Source organism: Balaenoptera ricei, chromosome 13 (genome assembly GCF_028023285.1).
Source record: "Balaenoptera ricei isolate mBalRic1 chromosome 13, mBalRic1.hap2, whole genome shotgun sequence".
NCBI lineage: Eukaryota > Metazoa > Chordata > Mammalia > Artiodactyla > Balaenopteridae > Balaenoptera > Balaenoptera ricei.
This window is the reverse complement of record NC_082651.1, coordinates 62087885-62113328: the sequence shown is the minus strand read 5'-3', so window position 1 is coordinate 62113328 and position 25444 is coordinate 62087885. Positions and strand designations below refer to the sequence as shown.

Below are 25444 nucleotides of genomic sequence, written 5' to 3'. Positions count from 1 at the left end.
CCAATGAAGACTCTCCTGGAATCATCCCTGGCTGGAGAAAGCAGATGGTGTGGCTGCCACGAACAGCCCCCTAAGAAGCTCTAAGAGTCCCCCACGTGAGAGGAAGATAGATGTCAGTTGAGGGTGCGGGCACACCCAGCTTTGTGAAGGGTTTGCTAAGATGGAATTACGGTTTACTGAGTAGCAAAGAGCAACATCCAGCTGCCTAAGAACTACGCTGACAGGATGCAAAGGCAAGAGAATATTGTGTAAACCTTATTTACAGATCAATAGATAATCTTTCATACACAAAAGGTCAGCTCCAGGAAGGCAGAGTGGTAAAGAAAGAAATACTGCTTGCAAATACAATATTGACTTGAAAAAATCCACCCAGATGAATCCTTTGATGTATATTCTTCTGGTCAAAGTACATTTCTTTATTCATGAGGTTTTTTTTTTCCCCCCACTAACCATTTCAGGTTCCTCAGTGAAGGATGAAGGGAATAATGAAGAACGCTGATTTCTAGTTGTCTTGAATTCTGTGCCATCAAATGATCAGCATGAAATGGAATCAACGCTGAGAATTTCACAATAACATTTCTAAGTGTGTGTGTGTATGCAGCGCTTAGGCTTCTCAAGTGAAATGACAACTCACCCCTACCCCTTGTAATTTCCTGCTCTGCTGGCTGTGGTGATAAACATTTAACCTGGTTTAAGGAAATAAACAACTACTCCATCCTACCGGTCCCCTCTGGATTCCTTCATCCATTTTGTGTTTCTCCTTTGCCTTGAAGCAAGTAGTTCATCATTCCCAAGAATATCTGAAATCGTTGCCACCCACCTCTACCTGGCTGCTGGATTGTGAAGCTGTTCATGACCGCTGCTCAGACACAAATAAAAATGGAAAAAGAAGGAAGCTTAACTGGGCTTTTTTTTCCACGGAATCATCTTTTAGATTAGAGGACCAACTCTGAATTTAGGTGATTCCTCTTAGCAGTTTGGAAAACACTTCAAAGGACCACGGTCTGAGAAACCTGAAGAGAAGTCTTGCTGGTAGAGTGTTTTTGGAGTGCAAAGTTGCTCTAGTTCCCAGGGTCACCCTGTGTTGCATCCCGGGAGGAGTGTGCAGCTGGGAAAAGTCCACCCTGGGCAATAAGTGCAAAGGCTTAAGGTGGACGGCTCTTCGTCCCAACTTCCTGATGGAGACCAGCATGGCAGTGGATGTGAAAGGACTTCATATTCTGTAGGATTATGTAAGTATATATATTTTTCAGAGCCAGGGAGGAGAATCATTTAACAGTGACACAATTCCTCTAAACCGCTTACAAGTTCTTTTCTTTCTCCAGTTAGAAAGCATGTTTCAGATACTCTGAGAATGATAACCTCCTCTTAGGAACAGATGTGGCTGGAAGTGGTCACCTCCAGCTTTGTCTGGACTTGATGGGGGAGCCAGGTGTGCCTGAGGATTACTGAACACCTCAAAATGAGAAAAGGACACAAAGGGGAGGCTGGACTTGATGACAGATGACGGATTTCCAGGGTCAAAGTCGGAGCTTTGTCCCCTCTGTTCTGCCAGAGTTCCCCCTTCAGTCTAGGGCTGTGCCTTCCATGCCCACATCCTCCCAAGTTCCTTCCCAGCCCTCATCCCCTAGAGGGAGGGCTGAGGGTCCTTATTAATAAGAACAAATGGTGCTGGCCACAAGGTGCAGGCTAATAATAGGGTCAAATGCTGGAGCTCTTGATTTCAAACTTTGCAATGATTCCCCATCCCTTGGTCACCTGCTCCCAGCCCCCCATTCTCAGACCTGCTGTTATCATCATAGCTATGGAATGTGTGAGTGAGGGGGTCCCTTTCTTCTTGAATCTCTCCTCTGCAGGAGCGCTTCTCATGAGACACATGTGACAGTTTGTGAATAGGGGTGTCCCTTTGCATGTCCTAATGTGCTTTTGTTCTGCTATTGAAGGCTCTGTGGCCGCCCCTATTCCACTCAGACTTTTTCTAAGAGGAAGGGGAGAGGAGGAGGAAGGGAAGGATGGCCATTGGGAGGGAAAGAAGAAAAGAAGAAGGGATGAAGGAAACCATCTGGGTAATAGGTAGTTTTAATAATTTTATGTTTATATAGTTCTTTATGGTTTATACACTAAAAATAACTTGGAAAATGTTTCTACAGGCATAATCTTATTTAGTTTTTACAACCACCCAATTTACAGATAAGGAGGCTTAGAGAAGGTAATGGTTATCTAGCTAATGAATAAATAACAGCATCCCATCTGGAATCCAGTCCTTCTGACATCATATATAGTTTTTTCTTTTTCTTTTCTATACTGCTCCATTAAATGTAAAGGCATGTCCCAAAGTCCTTTTTTTTTTTTCTTTTAACTCATGCCAAACACTCTGGGTGAAAGCTGAAGGTCTTAGTGGCCACTGTAACTCTGTATTAAACCCTTATTGGACTTTTTCTGAGGGTGGACTTGTAGACTTTGACTGGTTGGCCAGAGAGAGTATCCTACAAATACTTAGTACATTATTAATGTTTTTGAGCAGTTTGTAGTTTACAGTATATTTTCACATGTACAGTATATATTTCACATATTTTCAAATGTAAACATGTAGTTTACATTTCACTTGAGAGTCCTATAAGCTATGCACCTTTCAGAAATCCAGTGATTGGCCCAAGAGTAAATGGTGGAGTCAGGATGAGGTCCCAGATTTTTTTTTTTTTAATCCTAAGGCCCATGCTTTTTCTGTTACCTCAGATTTCCTCCACTGCTATGTACCTAACCCAGGTTAGATTCTGCAGAGAGTATAGCAAAGTCCATTTAGAGAGCCGCGGCTCCTGAGTCAGTCATAACCCTGACCTCTGAGCATGAGTGGCTACATAATTTGTGAGGTGCAGTGCAAAATGAAAATGCAGGGCTCCTTGTTCAAAGCTGTTTAAGTGTTTCAAGATGGCGACAGCAGATTATTATACCTGGGGCGAGGCCCTCTGAGTGTGGGTGCCTTTTGAGCATGGAGCCCGTGAGACTGCCCTGGTTGCGTGCCAGTGAAGCTGGTCCTGCCTCTGACATGAACTCAGGAGTGCAAGACCTTGTTTCTCTCTCAGATCCTTTCTGGGGCTCCTATCAGACAGCAGAAGTTCCAGGTCATAGGGACTTTGTTCTATTGAATCTTTTATTCCCTCAGTCAGCCTCCATTCAGTGAGCTAAACCACAATGGCCCCGTGTTCCTTATTTTACTTGCTAACTCCAGGTCTCCTGGATCAAAAGTTAGGGACAGAGTCATAATATCGCTAGTAGCTAATCTTTATTGCGCATTTACTATGATGTCACAGGAACTGTGCAAAACTTTTTACATGCTTTAAATGGATTGCAAAGATGGCCTCAATTCCCTATCCTTCCCTGTATCCACACACCTTGGCTTGTGACTTTGCAGCTTTTTCCATCAAGCAGTGGAGTCTGGTTCTCCACCTCTTGAACCTCGGCTGGTCCCATGAATTGCTTTGGCTAATAAAATTCAACAGAAGAAATGGTGTGCGAATTCCGGGTTTAGGTCTCAAGAGGCTTGCAAGCTTACTCTCTCTCTTGGAACCCCAGGACAGCCATGTGAACAAGCCTGTGTGAGTTGGCTAGAAACGAACACCACTTGGTGGAGAGCTGTCATCCCAAACCGAGACCACCGAGAGCGGCCGGCACCCACTTCACCTGCCAACTAACCTCAAGTACATGAGTGAGCTTAGCTGCGGTCAGGCCAACAGAGTCCAGCTCCGCAGAACCATTCCACTGATCAACTCACAGACAGGTAAAAATGATACATCGTTGTTGCTTAAAAACTGTCTTTTGTGGGTAGGTGGTTATGCGTTATTATTATGTTAATAGATAACAGACACACATCCATCCTGATTTCCATTCTCTTGACAAGGAAGCAGGCTTTAAGAGGTTAAATTCTTGCCTGTGATCAGTAGCTAATAAATGGATCCAGAAAGTTTGACTCCATAGGTCAAATTCTTATCTGTTATTTTGTGGGGCCCCATCACAGCACTCAGGGCTCTGACAAGCCCTCAGCTAATCTGAAAGCTGTTTGAGTGGAAGAAGCAGTGTTTTTGCAAATGGAGGCAGGCCCAAGGGATAAAGCTCAAACGCCAGGAATCTCTCTGCTGATAAAAATACCATGTCTATTATTAACCGAAACTTTTAATATAAAACACTGTAATCTATCAAAGAAAAAAATGCTTAAATGCAGAACAAGAGAGACGATGTCTTTGAGGTCAAGGTCACAAGCTAAATGCTAGCGGAAATTTTGGCTGTATCTCATTAACACTAAATTATGACTGAGTTCTGCAAGAGGTCCTTGTGACAATCCCATTAATGCAAATGGCATTCCTTATGATGTCTGTTTTTGTAAATGAAAACAAAATGCAATTATGTCAGTGGAATTCACTCGTTAAACTAAACTAAAATCCACCAGCAAGTGTCTCCGCACTTCCACTTCTGCCCCACATCTTTGATTAAAAGCAGTTGTTCCCCAGAGTTGCAAATGGATATTTTGCTAAAATATGAGTGCACAATTTGATCATAGAGCGGGCACCAGAATACAGGAGTTCTTACAGATATCGGAGGTTGGGAAGGTTCTGGAAGGCATCAGGGTCGATGTATAGCAGGTTGTTGGCCTTTTCAATTCTACTGTAAAAGAGGAAAGAACATGCACGTGACCTCAACAGTAAGGAATGCTATGCTGTTTTTCACATTATGCAAAGAGTATGTTAATGTCATTCACCCATCCATCCATCTATTCATCCAGCCATCGTTTCAACAAAAATTGAGCATACATGCGGTGTCTTTTACTATACTAAACTGTGCAAACAAAATATTAACCCTGTCCCATGTAACTCTCACCACTGAAGTCTTCCTGGAACCTATTCATCAGAGACAAAAAAAGCGCTGACAGGGTGAGTCATTTTCACTGAGCACAGTTGAGTCTTGAACCAGTAAGGATCTCCCAGGGTCTGAGGAGGCTAAGAGGGTAGGGACAAGACTAATGGGGGAAACGAGCTTTTGTCTGGTTGGGAGACAAGAGAGAAGGGCATGGCAAACAACAAAAGAGGGTGGGAAGGAAAAAGGCCGAAGAGCCAAAGGAGATTAGAGAAAAGGAGAGTGAAGGGGCAAAGGAAAACAAAGACTGGGGGAAAACCAGTGGGCGTCTCTGGCTTTCACTGTGCAGCCCCAGCAGACAGCAGCTGGGAATGTGCCAGTGAGTCCCCTCACGCTGCAAACTGAGGCTGCTCTCTCACAGCTCATAGGAGGTGATGGCTTCTGCCCCAGGTTGACCTGCACTGTGTCCTGATCTGGACACAGTGCAGGTCTGGAGGTGGGCATGTTCACATTCGGATTCCGACAGAGAGAGGCTGCCTTTTCCCCGTCTTGCTAGATCAATGTATATTTGCAGAGATGCTCTGTGTTAATTACTTCCTCCCTGTTTCATTAGCTTTAATGTTGCAGTAACCTGTAGCTACCCAGATCCAAGTACCAGGTAATTAATCATTTTAAGTACAGTCAGTGCTACATGGGGGTGAGCACCTCTCCATGCAGGGAAGAGATGAAAGAGCCATCCCATTAGCTCCACTGCCCGTTGAACAGCATAGAGGGACGCCTGCTTGACCTTGCCCAGAGGGCCAGCTGCCCTTTGGTTCACTTCTCTGATATTCTCTGTGGGTTCTGAGACCCTGGTCAGATCTCTTTTCCCAGCTAGGGTAAGGAAAGGCCAAGCAGAGTGAGAAGGAAGGAAGGAGCAGGAGGGCAATGGGGGGAGGGAGGGAAGGCATCAATTGCAGAGGCTTAATGACAACGAGGAAGAATGAGAGTGGGAGGCAGAGTGAGTAGAAGAAAAGGGAAGGAGGTCTGCCAAAATGGACAGACTGTCATTCCTAAACAAATTCATATGGATGTATGTATGCATATATGAATTATGCATGTGTGTGTGTGGGTATGTGTATATGCTTGACAAGCGCTAAAAAGTTTTCAAAAAGATATGAAAGAGTCAGGAGATTTATGTTCAAGTCCTTATCCTGCTGTGGATTTGGCTGGGTGACCAGACAAGCCTCACAACTTCTCTCTGTCTTTCGTTCCTCACCTGTAAAATTAGGAAAGTGGGTCACTGGCTTTCCTAACTGTGCTCCATGAGAATTTTGTGAGATATTAATCAATGCTTCACAGAGAAACCTTTCCAGTGACATTAGCTGAGAAACTCTTGATACGATATCCTTCTTGGAGATTCCAAGTGTATATTCGCATATTACAGGCTCTGAGTTTTCCTATAGTAAGTGCATCTGTCCAACTTAACCTTATTTGACCATAGACTTTTTTTCCTTTTTTGGAGCACTTAATAATTTTCCAAGTGTTTAATGATACACAGAATATACTTTGGAAAATTTTGCACCAGATTGTCTGTGAAGTCTCTTCTGGCTTTGATAACCTATGGTAATTAGAGACTGGTATGAAACAGAGGTGGATCTGTGTGAGTATTGGCATGTATGTAAAACTAGAATGTCAACAAGAGGAAGTAAATTTGGTTGGAGTAGTAAAGAGGCCAAGGATTGTTATGATCTTACTGTATGCCGGTTGATGTGTTAGATCTATTTAACATTTATCATCTCATTTATTCATCACAGTGATCCTGTGAGGCATGCAATTTTATTATTCTCACTTACAGATAAGAAAACTAAATCTTAGCATGATTTTGTATCTTGGCCAAGGTTTCATGGTGCGTATATGGAGTCAAACTAAGACTGCCCATCTTCAGCTACATCATGGGGGATTTATTTTGGGCTTTGACTGTGGGATACATTTGATTGAGAAGATGAGGTGGACGTACTTGCAGTCACAGAGCTAGATTCTTGAGTCTACTACGCAAGAAATTCTGGGAGGGAAGAAGCAGGATAAGACCAAGCTCTGGAATGGGACCTGGATCACCAGGCAGAGACATATGACAGTGCCTTTCGGACTGACTTTGACATCTTAAAATGAAATTCTAGGGGTCTGAGGGCAGAGCAGAGCCAGGGCCTCCCAGGAATATAAGTGAACTTTAAAGCTATGGCCGAGAACAGCCATGAGCAAACCCCACAGGTTCTTGCTTACATTTCATGTAGTTTGGGCAGGTTGGAGAACACATCTGCCTCTATCACTTCCAAGACGTCATTCTGCGAGATCTCTCTGCAAAGAAAGAAATATAATTCAAGTCTGTTCAGTTACACTGCAGAAGTGGATTTAGAGCTCAGCATAGAGCCTTGTGCCTACAGTGATTCATGAGACACACAAAACTCTGTTCCTGCTCACAGAGAAGTCAGCTGTAATGATGAGGCAAAGCTAACAAATAAGATGGTAATACTTACAGAACAATGAGAGAATAAACCCAAGGTGATGATTCAGGTCAGAGGTTATTCAGTCTACAAATGTAGCAACTGAGGCCCAGAGAGGGAAAGAGACTTGATTAAAGATATTTAGGGAATATGCGGGATGAGAACAAACTTTAAATTCCCTAGACCAGGGGTCAGCAAACTTCTTCTACAGGACCAGGCAGTAATTTTTTTTTTCTTTTTTGGCTTTGTGGATCATTTGGTCTCTGTTGCAACCACTCAGTTGATATTGTCGTGTAAAAGTGGTCATAGGTATCATGTAAATCAATGAGCATGCCTCTGTTCCAGTAAAACTTTATTCATAAAAACAGGCGGCAGGCTGGATTTTGTGTCATGGGCCGTAGTAGTTCAGTGACCCTGCCCTAGACCATGGAGGCAAGTTCTTCATTCTGCTAATCTGGCTTTGGGAGATGAGAACCTCAATTCAGTCTCTTTGAAAGAAACATTCATGCCATTACCCAAGCGGCGGTTGTTATTCCAAGACCTTTGGCGTTAATGTTGTCTTGGCCTAAAATCCCCAGAAAAGATCCTTCAGATCCCGGCTTATTTCCTCCTGGAGTAATCTGAGGGGAGTGGAGGATGTAGTCCCCTCTGCAGAAGCCCAGAGCTTATGAGGAGAGAAGGGTGGCTTAATCAGTTAATGTTTATGAAGGGGCTCAAAGGTGAAACACGATATTATTAGGCCTCCTGAGGAAGACTCTCATGCAGTTTCAACGTGGCAGCTGAGAGAGTCTCAGAAAATCTCACGGGCAGCGTGCATTCAAATTGGCTGAGGTGAAGCACTGTCTGCTGGCCTGGGATTTAGCTGAGAAGCTCTAGAAAGGCTCTTGATCAAGGGAAAGGCCTGGAGGGCAGGGCAGGGCAGGGCAGGGAGAGGGCCTGTTGAGGGAGGAGATGTATGATTGTGAATTCGGTCAGCTCAGGGAGGGGAGCTGGCAACATCCGGGGCTTGTCAACTCAGAGGTTGGCAGGGTCGTTTCTCACACTCCCCCATGAGTGCGGAGACATTTTGTGAGAGAAAAGCACCTCTTATTCTAGGGTAGCTTCCTTCGTGATTCATTTGGTAAAGTGAAGTGGTCTTCACAGTTTTCATAGTTGAACATAGATGAGGGTGGTGTGTACATGTGTGTATTTAATAGGACATGGTGGCCATTGGGCATTTATTTTGCTCCTCCGTCCTTCACGTGGAAAGAGTACTGGGAGGTGCAGAAATGAGAAGGAGTAGGGAAGGAGTGGTAGACCTTGAAAAATGAGACATTTATTTGAACACTGAAAGGAGTCAAGTGAAAGAGCTGTACAGGTAGAAAATAAGCATGGAGGAAAGCACTAGATGACAGAGAGAGTTTAAATGCAAATAGGCCCATATTGTCCAAAAGCTATTTCCAGGTTCACTTACAGGTCCTGGTAGGTTTGGTCAGCCCCTTGCGGTAATATCTCAGCCTAATACTGCCTAAAAGGTGGACATTTTGCCTTAACTGAATTCATGTACCAAGCGTTCTCTTATATGGATTTTTTTTTGCCAAAGAGAACTAAAAATTATTAAAACAAACTAGCCAAGAAACACTTCTAAATTAATTATTTCAGAAGGCAGTTCATATTTTATGGCCTCAACTTCAAGGACAGGAGAGGGTACTGGGGTTGGGTGGAGGCCGAGGGAACCTTTGGCTGGAGGAGGCCTGGGGGGAGGTGAACAGCGTGCAGTGGTGGAAAAACACCTCACTGGAAAATTCGGGGACCTTGCTCCAGTTCAACCCAGTTCTGCTTCTAGTTATTTCTACTATCATTGACTAGGTATGTACTGTTTACCAGCCACTCTACATACATTGTCTCCGATCCCTTTAGCCTGCCTGTGAAGTCAGTATTTTAATCTCCATGTTAATAAGCAGCACCATCTGTATGCAGAACCAGCTGTGGCTGGCTGCCGGGCTGGAACGCTTTCTTCCACATGCCCTGCCTCCCAGGGTCACGCTGGGCCTAATATTTCCACTGCTATATATTTACTCAAAAGAAATAAAAATGCATGCCCTCCCAAAGACTTGTATACAGATGTCCATAGCAACTTTATTTGTAATAGCCCCAAACTGGGACCAACCCAATGGATGAACTGTGGAATAGCCATACAGTGGGATATTACTCATCCGTAAAGCGGAACAAACTGCCGATCCAACAGAGTTGACTCTTTAAAAAATTATGCTGAGTGAAAGAATGCAGACAGGAAAGAAAGCATACTGTCTGATTCCATTTATCTGAGGGTCTAGAAGAAGAAAAACTAATATGCAATGATAGAAATCAGAGTAATTGTCACCTGGGGCCTGGGATGGAGGTTGCTGGCAAGGAAGAGGCAGAGAGAGCTTTCTGGGATGATGGAAATGTTCTATATCAAGACTGGGGAGGTCGGAACATGAGTTTGTCTAACTCACTGAACTTTTTGTTTTTTTTTTTAAGTTATTTAGTTTTGGCTGCGTTGGGTCTTTGTTGCTGTGTACAGGCTTTCTCTAGTTGTGGCCAGCTTGGCTACTCTTCATCGCGGTGCGTGGGCTTCTCGTCGCAGAGCACAGGCTCAAGGCGCGTGGGCTCAGTAGTTGTGACGCATGGGCTTAGTTGCTCCGTGGCATGTGGGATCTTCCCGGAGCAGGGCTCGAACCCGTGTCCCCTGCATTGGCAGGCGGATTCTTAACCACTGTGCCACCAGGGAAGTCCTAACTTATTGAATTTTAAGTTTAAAATGAATGCATATATTTTATTGTATATGAAACATACCTTAATACAGTTATTTAAACAGTGTCTTTCATTCAAAGGAAGGAGAGTAAATTCCATTTTGTTTGTGTTTTGAGAACTCTGAATTAAGAGAACTAATGGAAGAATGTTGGTTATATTGTCTGGCCAGAAGGTGGTGTTCAAATCCTAGCTCTATCCTGGAGATTCTAGATCAGGTTCCTTCCCCTCCTGGCTGTTCTCCCCGCAACCTCCCATTCCCTCTCCACAATCTATAAAGTGCATAGCTGAACTAGGTCAGAGGATCAGAGTTTCTCAACTCTGGATGCACATTAGAATCTTCTGGTGGACCTTTCAAAAACTTCCGAAGCCTGGGTTCACGTCGGAGAGTTGGATTTATTTAGTCTGGGGTGAAACTCTGGTGTTATTTTATTTATTTATTTTTTGCCCTTTAATTCTCCAAGCAGTGGTGATTCTAATGTGCATGAAGGATTGAGAACTACTGGTCTAGATGATATTAAGGTCCCTTTTAGATCTATGCTTTCTGTCTTAAATAAAGTTTGCTTCAGGAGCAAGGCCAAATTTCCCTGGACTGCTAAGACAATAAACTGGAGCAATAAGGTTCTTGGAGCCCAAGAGGAAATAAAAATGAGACAAAATAGTAGCAAGAGAAACCTGGAGATAGAACATGGAAGCAGGCGTAAAATAGAGGAGGTACTAGTTAGGTCTGGTTTTTCATAAGTATGAAAATTTAATCAGAAAGTCAACATTTTAGATGTTAAGTCTGTAACAAGAGGTATTGTGGAAAATATGTAAAAACACCTTACATTTGGTTAGTATTGATAATTGACGAAGTTTTTTTTTTTTTTCCTATGCATAGCTTGTCTTCATTTTCAGTGTACTTATGTAAATTAGAGTTAGTGCAGCCAGTACTAACTGCAGTGAGGTCAACAGAGGTAACCTGGCTTGGTTAAGATAATATGCAACTGTGAGGATCACCCAACTGGTCTTGGAAGGGAGCACGTGGAATCTTTACATCCGAAGAATTTACACAGTTAAGAAACCTTTCTCAAAAGATTCAGTTAAGACTTTTCTTTACAGTTGTGACAAATCACAGCAACTGGCATAATTCGGGGTATGATAGTGCTTCCTTAGAGTCAACAGGCAAAGTGTTTATGAAAAAGGAGAGTTCTAGGGATGGGATAGATCAGTGGTTCTCAGAGTGTGGTCTGATGGTCTCTGTGGTCAAAACTATTTTCATAATCATGCTAAAATATAATTTTTTCACTCATTCTATGAGCATACAGTGGAGCCCAGGAGCTAGTTGATGTGTGGATGCAGAAGTAGATACAAGAATCCATCTGTCTTCTATTAAACAAGATGTTAAAATGTTTTGAAAATATGTAAAAAACTATGGTACTCTTCTCCCTAATACTTTTTTGAACATGGTTATTTTGCATAACAAATGTTATTTATGTTATTATGTAGAGATTTATTATTGTTTTAAGATGGACTAGCAAAATATTTCCCAGTTTGAATTTCTAGAATGGTAAGTGTCAGTAATTATAAGCCACATAAGAAAATCTGTTCAGTGTCTTTAATAACTTTTAAGATGTAAAGAGATCCTGAGCCCAGAAAGTCTGGGAACTGTCCAATGTAGGCATTGAATGCTGTCCTTTTTGGGTGAGGGATCCTGATTCTGTGGAAAGCTTATTTCCAGAGATGAGGCTCTCATCTCAGACGATGCTTCTCAGTTGTTCATGCATATATGAATCACCTGGGGATCGTGTTGAAATGCAGATTCTCAATGGGAAGATCTTGAGTGGGGTCTGAGGTTCTGCCTTTTTAATGCCTCAGGGTGGTAGGGATGGTGCTAGTCTGGAGATCACACTTTGGATTGCAAGGTTCTTTAGAGGAATGGTAGTAACACCCTAACAGGCCTTTCTCCCCAACACACAGCCAGTGGTGTGTAGGAAAAGCAAGAGGAGGAGTGGAGTGAAGTACTTGATTTTAAAAACCCTTTATCCCTCTGGAAACCCTTCCCTTACTCTCTTATTGAAGTTTTTCTGTCCTCTAGATTCTCACAAGACTTCTTTCATTTCTCAGTTAAAGCAATTACCATGTTGTTTTGCCATTGCTATTTTTTTTGGGGAGGTGCTCATTGTCTAATTTCCTAACCTGACTTTGAGTTCCTGGGTGGTATCTTATCCATCTGTCTTTCTATCTCTGGCATCTAGTGGTACGTTGGCATGTGATAGGTACTCAATAAATGCTTAGTGGGTGGATGTGTAGATGGAGAAAAAGTAGTCTTCAGGTCCAGAAACAGCATCTGAAAAGCTTCAAAGGAGATGAAGTTTGTCTTCTGTAGTCTTTCACCCCCCTTTCTGTAGCCAACGTGCCCAAGTATGGTATGTGACGGCCAAGCCTAGCTTGTCTGTGAGTTAGAGTTTTGTCCCAAGGATCTTTCTACATTTAATACACAGCATGCAAGGGACACATACATGGATTTGGTCTATGTATGGATGCCTAATAGAGTCTGGATGCTTTTAGCTCTACCCCTACGGGTCATAGCATTTCCCAGCTCCTCTCTGGCTCACAGATGAGGTCCTTGAATTGACAAAACACCCATAGAGGAGAAAACGGGAGAGATGACTGGTGTGCCTGTAGGAGTTCTTGAAGCATTTGATTGGGTGTTAGATCTCTTCTGTGCATGGAATTCCACCTTTCTTTGAAGGAAGAGGAGATGTGCTTGCATGAGGTGCTGGAGGTTATCAGGACGTTCCCTCTGGAGTGAGTTTCAGAGCCACAGTCAAATTCTACTCCAGATTTGCATTGTTCTGGCCAATGAAGTGGTATTCATATACAAGTACACTTGGGGGTGGGGGTCGGGTCAGTAGGAGGGACTTTAGGGAGAGAATGAGCATGTAGCATTCAGCTGGGTCCAGCATAAAATGTCAACCTATCCTAGAGTGATATTCATTTGTCCACCATTTCACCTGACACTCATTTGCCAAATGCTGGGACTGTTTCATTCAGAGCAGAGATCCTACAGGTTTGTAGGATTAGGAAAAACTGAAGAACTGTTACCAGCAATTCAGGACCTCCCTAGAATTTCAACGACATCTAAGAATTGGAGAGCAGGATGTAATAAGAAATCAAACACTCACAGAAACATCGTCTTTGTTTTTTTTCTGATATAGGAGATATTCTCCAACCAGGTTTCCCCCGTTTTTTCCCTCCTCCACTGACCTTCCATAGCGCATTTTCCTTCAGTAAATCTGACATATCCCTCCCTAACTGGGCATTCAACTGCATTAAAATATTTTTAATACTCACTGAATCAGATTTCTTTCTTTTGTCTTTAATAATCTCAGACTAAATTTTGTTGACTGCTTCTCTTCCCTGAGTCCCCTGTGGGACCCCCTCACACACTCTGTCATAGCCCTCACAGACCGCGCTGGGTTTGCGTTCTGGTTTGTCTCCTTCACCAGGTAAAGAACTCCTGGAGGACGGTGACATTGCCTTTCATCTTAGTATTTCTGCTCCCAGACAAGTGTTTGCTGAATGAGTGAATTATCTTTGAAAGATTATAAAAGATTTTCCACCTTTGCTCTTGCACAATAAAGCTGTGTTCTTGAAAATTTGCAGTAAACAGAGTATTTGCAAATCAAAATGTGTACTAACACAAGAAGGAAGCTTCTGGTTTTGCAGAGCCTAGGAGTGAATTTTTAAAAGAGTGAAGAACTAATCCAACAAATGTTCAACAAGTTTTGATTAAGCAGCTTTTGTATTTCAGGTACTAGGCTTCGCGTTGGGGCTCTAAAGATGAATAAAATGGGTTCTGGGTTTTATCAATTGTCTTTAACTCAGCGAGTTTGGTATTCTAGGCTTTCCTTAACTGGGTGCTATCTTTATTTGATGGTCTACATCTGAGTTATTAGAAAAAATAAAATGGATTGTTGATATGTTGCATTTAAATATAACTACAGATATATAAATAATATACTTTCATATATAGTATATATAATACATAATTATATATGTATTATACATTGTGTTATATACATGATTATATATTATACACACACATAAGTGTGTGTGTATATATATATAATACATATTATATATAATATATATATTATGTATATATATATATGTATTTCTACCATATGTCTACTCCTTTAATTCTTCTGGAAATATGCCAAATAACTTAAGTAAATACAGAACAGGGTGGGTGAAAATGTCCATGAAAATACATTCCAGTAAATTTCATAAATCTCTCCAAACATATACTCCCACCCTTATTTAGAATTCCCTTAAGATCAGATCTGGAGACTTTACAATAGAGACCTGAGTTTGAATCCTGCCTCCATTTCTTACTAGCTGTACAACTGTGGCAAGTTACAGCAGAGTCTCTCTGAGCTTCAGTTTCCTTGTCTGTAAAATGGGAATAATTGCTACATCACAAGGATGTCAAAGGTATTAAATAAGATGGTATGTGTGAAAGCACAACGCTTCTCACGTGGTAAACTCAAATATCGCTGTGCCTGCCTCCGTCTCTCTGTGGAGTTTAGGACTGAAGTCCTGCATCTGGGAAATACTGGGCTCGCTGATCACTGAACTGGGGAAAACGGTGTGAGCAAGTGTTCTAGGAATGCTTCTCTTAATCCTGCCTACACATCACATAAATTCTTAAGCCAGGCTATGGCATTATCCCAAACACCATCCTGAGTCTTAACCACAGTGAGACCTGCCATCTGGTCTGTTGGCCAACAAAGGAAATCAGGCAGAGCACGTAGGTGCCCCAACAAGCATGTCTCCACCACTGAAGTCCTAATCTAAAAAGGAAGCTGGTCCCTTTGGGAGAGGGTCAGTACAGAGTGTGGGACATGTTGTCAGGGTTGGGTAAGGACATTGCCAATAGGCTCCTCTCACTTCCCCAGGTGGCAGCAGGTAGGTGCCTTCCTTTCCTGACATGTCCCATCTGCTTCCTTCTCCCTGGGCAAAGTGCGTCTCTGCTAAAGATGCTCTAAAGATGTCCCCAAATGAAACCGAAATTAAAGCACCCTCAGTGACTCGAATTCAACTCCTTCACTTTTAAATTCATCAACAACAAACTTGTGTCCATTTTTAGTTTTGTCCTAATTTAAAATGTTAAGTAATAATCTATATTTTGGAATATTTCCCTTGCTTTGCTCAGCAGATGAGGAAAGGAACTAAAACTCACAGACATAATAGCTAACGTTTATTATGCACTTCTTATGTGCCAAGCAATTTTTCTGCACTTTACATTTGTTAAATTGCTTAATCCTCACAACAACCCTTTGAGGGAAGTACCATCCTTGACCCCTTTACAGAAGAGGAAAATGAGGCATACAGAGGTTAAGTAATTTCCCCAGTGCCACAGAGCCAGTGAGTGAAGTCGACCTAGGGTATGAACTCACCATTCATGGGGCCTCAAAAAGATGGCAGAAATCAGATAGGCCATATTTCCAGTGACCCGGAAAACTATTTCCACTTCAGAAGATCTTGTTGTTATCATTTTAATTTCCAATAGAGTATAAAATTTTGGCTCAGCAATACGCCTATAAAACAACTAAATACTGCCCCCTTCCTCCATGCTGCATGGTACTTGAGTTCTGACGAGGCAAAATATGTCAACATGCAAATTCACCTTCTACAGATAAATCAAAGTCCCAAGCAGTGACTCATAGGGTAAGTGCTTTTTTAGGGCATTCTCTATGCAAGGGCAAAACATGTAAGACAGTAAAAAGCAGTGCCCCTGCCTTCCAAGAGTCTGCACTTTAGTTGGGTAGAAGCAACATGCATGGGAAGTTGGGCGTGCAAAGTCAGTAGAAGTGGAAGAAAATATGAGAGGCATGTCCAACACAGAGCAGGGTAGACAGTGGGCATTCAACACCTTTTATTTTCCCTCTCACACCCTCGCTAAATGTCAGCATTTCTCAAGCTCTGTCTTAGTATCCCTTTAGATTTCCCTGTTAGAACCTCTCTGTTGATGCCTCTCATGTCATCAGAACAAGTTTCCCTCTTAGACTAGAGACCCATGTCTGCAATGGCCAAAGCCATGTTCTGCTACATGTTCTGCATACCCTTGATGGACAACTAGTCTGGAGCAGGCTTATTATTTTCCTCTCCCAATTCTCCACCACATCCCCCCACCCAGGCGCAACCCCAGACACCAGCTGCATTGTCGTTCCTATTGGTTCATTGGACCAACCCAAGCTTTAAATCTTGGGGTCATCTCTGACTCCTTTTCAACATTTAACAGATTCTAAATCTTCTCAATTACTTTTTTTTTTTTTAGTATTTCTTGCAAATATCCCTTCATTTCCCACCATCATTATCATAATTATGGCTCTTTGCAATTTCCGCTGGACCAGCGGTTCTTAACAGTCATGTGATGACTCAGGATTTGGGTCTGATGTGGGTCGTGAATCAAATTTTTTTCAAACAAATTAAATGTCCCAATGGCCAATGATGTACTCAAAAATTTGGAGTAGATTCAAGGATGTGTATATATATATATATATATATATATATATATATATATATATTTTTTTTTTTTTTTTTTAACAAGAAAGTGGAGTGGCTAGTGGGGAAAAGAGTGGAGTAGAAAGTGAGGTCCTGAGGCTTCCCTGGTGGCACAGTGGTTAAGAATCCTCCTGCCAATGCAGGAGACACAGGTTCAAGCCCTGGTCCGGGAAGATCCCACACTGCGGAGCAACTAAGCCCGTGCGCCACAACTACTGAGCCTGCACTGTAGAGCCTGCAAGTCATAACTACTGAGCCCGCACTGCCACAACTACTGAAGCCTGTTTGCCTAGAGCCCATGCTCTGCAACAAGAGAAGCCACTGCAATGAGAAGCCCGTGCACCGCAACGAAGAGTAGCCCCCGCTCGGTGCAACTAGAGAAAAGCCCGCACGCAACAACAAAGACCCAATGCAGCCAAAGATTAAAAAAAAAAAAAAAAAAAAAATGAAGGCCTGGAGTTTACTCTGCCTGGATACAGGAGTGTAGCGAATATTTATGCTTGGGAGCCATGAGTAGGGAAGGTAAATGGAATTAAAAGAGGATGATAAAAAAGGAAGGAGGGAGAAAGAGCAGAGGTAAAGGGAAAGAGGTTTTCTGGAGGTAGAATGATATTAGAAGTTAGAAAAGGTAGATAATTTCTTTATTACTCTGTATTCCTGTCAGAAATTATTTAAACAGGAATTCATTAAATTCTAAGTGATGGGAGATAAGGGGTTGGGCAGGTACAAAGCGAGGGGACGTTGATTGGGTCACTTGGCTTCAGTGTGGGCTGCCAGCTTTAGCAGAGGACAAAGAAGGGGAGGTGGGAAGGCTGGAGGGGGTCTCTGACCCACAAGGATGGGTAAATTGTCTGTAGGTTCGGGACCCCTGCAAGTCTGAGCTGTGTAACTCAAGGCTGCAGGAATAATGATGACGGTGATAATTAACCTTTATTAGACAGTGACTGTGAGGTGGGCATAGTGCTAAATGTTCTACATGGGTAATCTCACTAATGGCCTTGTCTTATCTGCTGACTTGTGTGTCTTAGTTCATATGCACGTGTTAGTGGCAGCATGAACCTGGAAGCCAGATAGGCCTGGATTCAAATTCTAGCTTTATCATTGCCTAGTTGTGTGACCTTAGACAGGTCAGCTAACCTCCATGAGGTTTATTTCAATGGGGGTAATTATAGCTACCTTTTAGGGTTTTATGAGAATTATGGATATAACATGGCACGGAAGAGTTTTCTAGCTGCCCACCACAGTCTATTTTCCCCTCTTATTTCTGGGGGCACAGCTCGACTATGTTTCCTGGCAATCTTGCTGTTAGGTATAGGCTTGAGGGGAGAAGGCTTCTCCCTAGGAATGGGAGCAGAAGTGACGTGTGCTGTGCCAGGCTTGCGCGTAACCCCTCTCCTGTGCTCCTCTGTGCTCTGTCTCCCATCCAACCTGGCTGAAGGTGCCAGGACAACCTTGGGGGCCAGGATTGAAAAGGGAGAAGCTGCTGGTAGCTCGGGGTCCTAAATCAAGTGCTGAGGAGCAGCACCCGGACTGCTAGGTGAGAAAGAAAGAAACTTGTTCTTAAGGTCCCTGACATTATGGCGTTTGTGGTTGCCATCTAACCTCTCTGATACCTAATGTAGGCGTCTAGCATCCAGCATCCTATCTGTATTTGCTCAACAAATGCTCCTCCCATCAGGGCAGGGATGAGTTTTGCATCTACCATCTGCTGAAAAATGGGTATACACAGTAGGTGTTGAGTACATTTTTGTTGGCTGGCTAGTTAGGAGTCATGTAGAAGTGTCGCTTGGCCAAACTGGGAGGAAACAAACAACAACCAAAAAAATCCCTCCTCAAAACTGTCTATCTGTGACCTCGTTTAGCCAGAGACCTCTGTTCCTTGGTGACACAGTATTTACTCCCTGTGATTGAATTGCTCGGCCTCTTGCGGGGAACACACCAGCTGGCTTCTCCTTATTGAATTATGGGCCCTTGGCTTTTTTTCTCTCTTTTTCACTTATTTCATGAAAAAAACATGCCAGAAAGAACAACTTTTTAACAATGGGGACTGCTAAATCCATTAGCACACAGACCCTGGGTGGGTGCTCAGGTTAAGAAATTTGAACCCTCAGCTCTGTAATCTCCAGCAACGCGGAGCTGCATGAGGTGAGGTCTCCCAAGTGGGCAAAAGCAAGTCCTTCAGCACTTTGGCAAATCACAGGAGCTCCCTGAGATCCATTTTCCTCTGTAAGATGTTGCTAAGGCCCTCTGTCCCTCAGTACACTTTATACTCGATGCTTTGTAGTTGGCAGGGCTATTGAAGATCACATGAATAATGCATGTCACGCCGGAAGAAAAAAAGCACATAGTGTTATGCAAAGGTCATGCTGCTTACCGTTGTTTTTATTACTTCACTGGAGTCAGGAGACCTCAGTTCTAGTCCTGACTCTGCCACTAATTAACCACTTTCCTTGAGTCAAATCAGTTACCTTCTCTGGGCCTTTGTTCCTCATCTATAAAACAATACTGTTGATCCAGATGATCTCGTGGGTCCCTTCTAGCCCTAAAATGCGGTGATTTTAATTATATCTATGATCCTGTTATTAAAAGGCAGCCAACCACGTTGTTGGCAGTCCTCCATGACAGCCAGCTTCCATGTCTAAAAAGCCGGGCTGAGGGCAAGGGAGCCATGAAGCATCCTGATTAAGGAACTGTACCTGTTCCCTTACGAGCAGGTCTGTGGGCAGACCCAGGAGGGAGCAACAGGAGGGTAGCCCCCAAGGGCCATCCTTCCTGAGCCCTGCACAAGGTGAGAAAGTGCCCTCGCCTGAGCCATCAGACTCCGAAAGACAGTGTTTGTTTTATGGTCAGCTTAGAGAGGGCTTCATTGATCTTCCTGTAAGCCAGTGTTGTTTTTTTCCTTGTCATACATCCCGAGCCTCTTTACCAAAGAAACTCAAATCTGTGTGTGTGTGAGGGGTGGGGGGGCAGGGAGGCAGTTATCGTGGGCTTTTCTGTCCACTTGTGTCACCCAGCAGCCCCTCAAAAGCTTCCTTAGTTATTTTCTCTGGGCTCTCTCATGCCTTTCTGCTACCCTTGCCACACTTGTAACGTAATCCGCCCTTCCCCAGCTGGCTTTCATCCTCCTTCCAGCCTCTGTTTTCACTCTGCAATTCATAATTACTCTCGCTTTTATGCCCCTCCATTTTCCACCTCATTAATTCTTATTCTCGGCACTAGAGCGTCTCCTTTATGGGCTGCAGTGAAGGAACTACAAGGAACTCACATTTGGCTGCTTCTGAATTTGAGTCGCTTTGATTGTCTTGCTTTCCTCTTTGGAATTGCTTGAGTCTAGTGCCCTCATAAGCACGCTGCATGCAAAGCTGTTATCCATCCTGCCCTTTGCTACCTTTTCTGAATTTCTTTGAATTTAGAAATTCAGGGGCCTAATTTCATCAACCCCATATTTAATTGATTTTATATCCGTTTCTGAGCAGTAGTTTTCCCTGTCCCATCTCAAATGGTAGTTGAAGGCCCTACTCCAGGGCCTCCTTTGCCTCACGATGGTCCTGAAAGTGTCCCTATTTTTACAGCAAAGAGACCTGTATGGTCAGAAAAAAGAAAGGAAGTTTTTAAAAAGAGCTTGCTATTTTATGAAACTTTGCCGTGCCTGGAGAAATATGTGGTCATTCTAGAAAGTGAGGAGGAAAGTGGATTCTTTTCCAAGCTGAATCTTCGGTTCAGTTGGTTAAGGCCACCCAAGATGTTGGGAATCATCAGCCTAGCTCAGTATATGTCCAGGCCTCTTCCGTGCCTTGGAAACCTTTGTTTAAACAAAAGCTTAGAGAGTAGCAAAACAAATAATGATGGAATTCTTCCTGTTAAGGTCTAGGACGTTGGTTGTGTGGGGCAGAAGAAGACAACCCAGATCTCCTTCCTCACTCCAGCAGCTTCTGAGGGGGCACTTCGTTCTCCTATGCGTGTGTGTAATTTAATTGTGAAATATGCATTTGTCCTGTACCAAGATAATTTCAAGTAATGAAAATCCTTTGAGGAAGACATCTTTTAGGAAAAGTTTTTTAATCTTATTTTTGTAATGCCACTGAAATGAGAATTTCAGGGTATCAGAAAAGGAAGGAAAGGACTTCAGTGGTTATCTTCTGAATTTACTTTCCTGTACATGCCTCCTCTCCCCTTTTCTCAAACAGATAAAATAACAAAGGCACAAGAAGCTGTAATTACATGGGTAGTTAATAATTGTGCTGGTCTAGGCTGAGATGTTCTTTACCTATGATAATAAGAGTGCATTTTCATTCATCCAGTCAAATTCCGTTATATGGGTCTCCTTGCTGGAGCTGTAGAAACAATGTCAAGGCTAACGGAGTTCCAGGAGAGGGGATATCTATATTATGAGCCAGACAACAGAGCTAGCACTGTAGACCCATACAAGTACTTGTAGACCCATTCAAGCTGTGTGAAGCTGGCAAAGTTACTTAACCTCTCTGAGCCTCAGTTTCCTCATATCTGAAATGAGGACAGTGGTATTTATCTTGCAAAACTTTGTGAGGATTAAATATTAAATAATTACATGTTAAGTATTTAAAGCTTAATAAGTGTTAAAAGAAATGATATTTATTATCATTGTTGTTATTTTTCTCTCAAGTCTAGTCTAGTGACTATAGATCCCTTAGGGTCAAGGACTTTGTTGTATTCATAGCTTGTCACCTGTGCCTCTAGCAGGTACTCCAGAAATGTGTGCTGAATGGACAGATGACATTTGCAGCCTTTGAAGTCCTTTGCTTTGTATTGATTCAACATGTATTTTTACCCTCACATTTGAGTAGTTGAGCAGGAAGGAAACCCATTCCAATTTTAAGGCGCAGTCTTTAAAGTTTTCTCCAAGGACACCTTCCCTAATGCTGCAGAATTAAGACATTTGCCTTCCTCTGAGCTTCCCTCCTGCACTCCTTGTGTCTTTGTCATAGTGGGACTAACAGTCACGTTAGCTGTGCTTATGCCTGTAGGCCCCTGAGGGCTGGAGCTGTGGCCCCTGTCAAACTTTCAATAGTGCTAGGCCCAGGCGTCATACCCAGCAGGCTTTCAAATGTATCGAGTTGGAGGGAACAGGTATTATACAGTGCTTTACTATATTGGGCACCAAATCTTAAATTCCTTTGCAGACCTCTTCTTCAGACATATTCAAAAGAATACAATTCCTGCCTTCAAGGAACTTTTAATGCGACAGGAAATTGCACTGTTGTCTTCTCCATGGTGACTGATTTTCAAGGCTTCCTGTTCAACAAGTGATTGTTGATTGAGAGAAGCAAAAGCTGTTATCTTGTTTATCAGTGAAGAATGATTAAGCACAGAAAGGTTAGGTGATTTACCTCAGGCCACACAGCAAGTTAAAGAGAAGTAAAACCTGGGTCTGCCAACTCCCACGCTGATGTTCTTTCAAGCACACAATGCAACATCCCAGATCTCATACCTAATTTTAAGCTATGAATAGCCACCTCCTTCTTGCTTGCCCACGATACATTTTCTTTCTTTCTTTTTTTCTAAAAAAATGTAAATATTTGGAGGAAAAGAAAAACATTCTGACCAAATGTGCCTTTGGTAGAAATTCTGGTGCCAACTTATTACATCAAATCCGGATTTCGATTTCAGAATCCATTTGAATATATTCATTTCACAATTTGTATATCTAATTATGTTTTCCTCTGTCACCAACCACAAGCAATTTCCCTCCATTTAGGATCATTGTGTCTTTAAATCTAAGACCTAAGACACAAGAATTACCATAGCAACTTGCTTTCCTGTTAGACTGCAATTGCTGACAATCAATATGATTAGACAAGGTCAGTGACAGAGTAAGCCCCACAGTGTTTAAAGAGAGCTGAGGAAGGGCAGGGACAATGAGGAAATGAGAAAATGATTGGAAAAATCTCTCCCCAGGGTTGAGTATGAGCTCTTTATTGCTTGCTGCTCGTATAACCTAAAGCGATGTCTCATAGTAGCAACAGTTTCCAACCTTCCAGCAAGAACTGGGGGAGGCTGAGAGATGTTTAGTTGTTTTGGTTTCCCTTTTTACTGGTCCCCAAACACTTTACAAAACTAAAGACTGAAAATCACCGACTTGAAAGTGAGGATAAATAGTAGCTGGAGGTGGGGGGAGTTAACGAAGAGGCAAACCAGGGCAGCTGTTTTCAGCCCAGAGAGGGAACGAGGGTGTTTGTGAGGAAATGGGATGGTCCACAGCCAAGTTTGCCTGGAGTGGGGCTCTGCAAGCTGGGGTGGCCTCAGGCATCATGGGAAGTGTCGCTGGCCTCGAACCCTGCATCATTTAAGCCCCTTTCCGTGGCTTCCTCTCCCCCTCTTCCTGTACTGATCTCTGCTTTAAAGAAGAAAATCTCATTCATACCAAAGTGTCAGCATCTGGTAACTGATTACAATTTGATTGCAGGGGAGAGGATTGCATTTTAATAGGGAGCAAAGCTGAAGCAAAACAGTCATTATGACTGTTAGGCACAAAGGAGCAGATAGCAGAAGTACTTTTGGCCCCTTTCTGGAGCTCCTCAAAATCACATCTGTGACCTACCAAGATTTCATAGCAGGCTGGTTTAAAATGAAGTCCTCACTCACTTAAGGGAAAGATGAAATGAGGTGATTGTTCTAGTGGCTGAATTGTAGACACTTCTCAGACACCAGGCAACACCATAGAAAGCAAATGCAAACCCACACACCCTGGGAGCATTTGTGTGGAGGACACAAGACCCGGCTTCTGGAGGGCTCGCATGTTTGCTATCCAGCAGGAGAGCCTAGAGTGACTAACTTCCTGCCTGATCCTCCCCGCCTCCCTCTCCCCTTCCCTAGCTATTCTCTGCCTGAGGACTGAGAGGAAGGAAGCCAGTTCTAACATGGGAAGGATGAAAGCTGGAGCCCTTGGAAGGCGGTGTGAGGTCGAGCCTTGGGTTATCAGTTATCGCCTGACCCCTAAGAAACCCTGAGTCGTTAAGGAAAGCCAACCTGTTAATCCTGTAGTTGACACTCCCAAATCTCTCTCCTCTAGCAGAGAGTCTCTGTGGTGCTTGAAGCAAAGCAAGGTGGTGGGTGCAGGATCCACAGCTGGCGTCTAGTTTTAGTTTTCCACTTGCTTATCAGTAGTGTGACCTGGGACGAGACTCTTTACTCTGCAAATCTCATGTGTAAAGTGAATAAACAACTCTTGTATCTACTTCATATAATCCAAATCAAAATTAAGTGATGCCTGTGAAAGCATTTGGCAAACTGTAAAGCATTAAACACATGAGCACGTTTTTGGAACGATTACAATGGTTACTCTCAGTGCTGTTATGACTGTTATCTTTCTTTGAGCAGACCCCCACCCCCTGCCCCATTCTGTACTCCTTTCCCTCATTTCCATTACGCTTTTCCTCCAGACACCAGTTTTTGAGATAAAACTCAGAACCAACTGGATAAATTCACCCCAGGAACTGTTACTGTAGACCCAACATTTCTCTCCTCCAGAGAAATAGATAGAGGGGTTGGAGAGAGGGTGACATTTCACATATAGAATGCTGTTGGGAGGTAGAATTTAGGCATTAAGGATGAGTCAGGGAAGGTGTTTTATTTAAAAATCGTATTTTGTGGAGGTGACCCCTGCCAATGCTTCTCGCGTAATGCTGCAGGTGGTGCTGCTTCCTCTGCCGACCCAGGTGGCTACCCGCTGTCCCATTTGACATGTTTGTGTCTTTAAGCACCAGTGCTGGTTGTTATAGGCTTTATACTTTGTACAAAGTGTTGCTCTTTTAGAACATGGGATGACTATGTTACGGATAAACTATTCTGATTTGCTGCTGGGAAGACACATCACGGAGAATTGCAGGAGAGGGGAGAGAGCAGAAATCCTAACGAGGTCCTGAGGAAGTCCTTGTGTGCGACTTTCCCCCGTAGGCATAGTTTTCTCAAGTGCTTTATTTGATTTCACACTGCCTTTCATTTTCAAAGGGTCTTTACTAGGCACAGAAGGGAACAAGGACAGTGAACATTTGATATACATTAACATCACGCCCATCTACGGAGCAAAGCTGTGGGGTGTAACTCTTTGGCAGTATCCTCTTCCCTGCCTTTCACCAGGAAAGCGTTTTGGGTCTCAGAGGAGTTCAGGGTGACGCCTATATTGGTTTGAATCATGCCTTCACCCCTCCTGTGCCAAGTGGCATTTAAGGCTATGAATCCACCCTGATTCCTAGTCTTTTATCAAAACTTATCTCCCTGTGAGTTTATCGTATTATGGAACTTTAGAACTACAGAATAAATCCTGGTAAGAGGAGAGACCCAAGAGATCATTTGTTTCCAACTCTCTTATGAATTGAAGACCGCAAGAGGGTGACTGCTTCCTAGCTGCTCAAGACTTGCGTGGGTCCTGGTACTTTATATTTCCAGGCATCAGTTTTGCATTTTTATGAAGGACTGCAATCTTCGAACCATGAGTAAGATGAGAGTTCCAAGCACACTAGCAGGCCAGTAGGAGAGAGATTTGAGAAAACAGTGCATTTTAAATACATCTTAGATCACAAGATGTATAACTTGATGCCATCTGCTTGAGGTGACTATCACCAGCAATTTCAAACATGCAGCTTTCATTTTAAAAGTTGAACAACACTTGTCTCCCTCTCATTCTCTCTCTCCGTCACCCATAATCAATTTGTGGACAGGTAGATATAGATACTATATATGCTAGATTCTAACAAAAAGAAAGGTTACCACATGTTTTAGATTATCTGCTATGGACATGAACCAACGTCTTT

At 43.0% G+C, this 25444-nt stretch overlaps 1 protein-coding gene across 2 annotated transcripts in view; it reads right to left on the bottom strand.

Annotated features, from left to right (window-relative positions):
- The window catches only part of FSHR (follicle stimulating hormone receptor), a 166213-nt gene that overhangs the window by 42689 nt on the left and 98080 nt on the right, over window positions 1-25444 (bottom strand). For both annotated transcript variants that reach the window (XM_059942821.1, XM_059942822.1), the window contains exons 3-4: window positions 7111-7185; window positions 4585-4659 (exon numbers count right to left, since the gene is read on the bottom strand). In XM_059942821.1, coding sequence (XP_059798804.1) covers window positions 4585-4659; window positions 7111-7185 — 150 coding nt within the window. The remainder of the gene's footprint in view (window positions 1-4584; window positions 4660-7110; window positions 7186-25444) is intronic.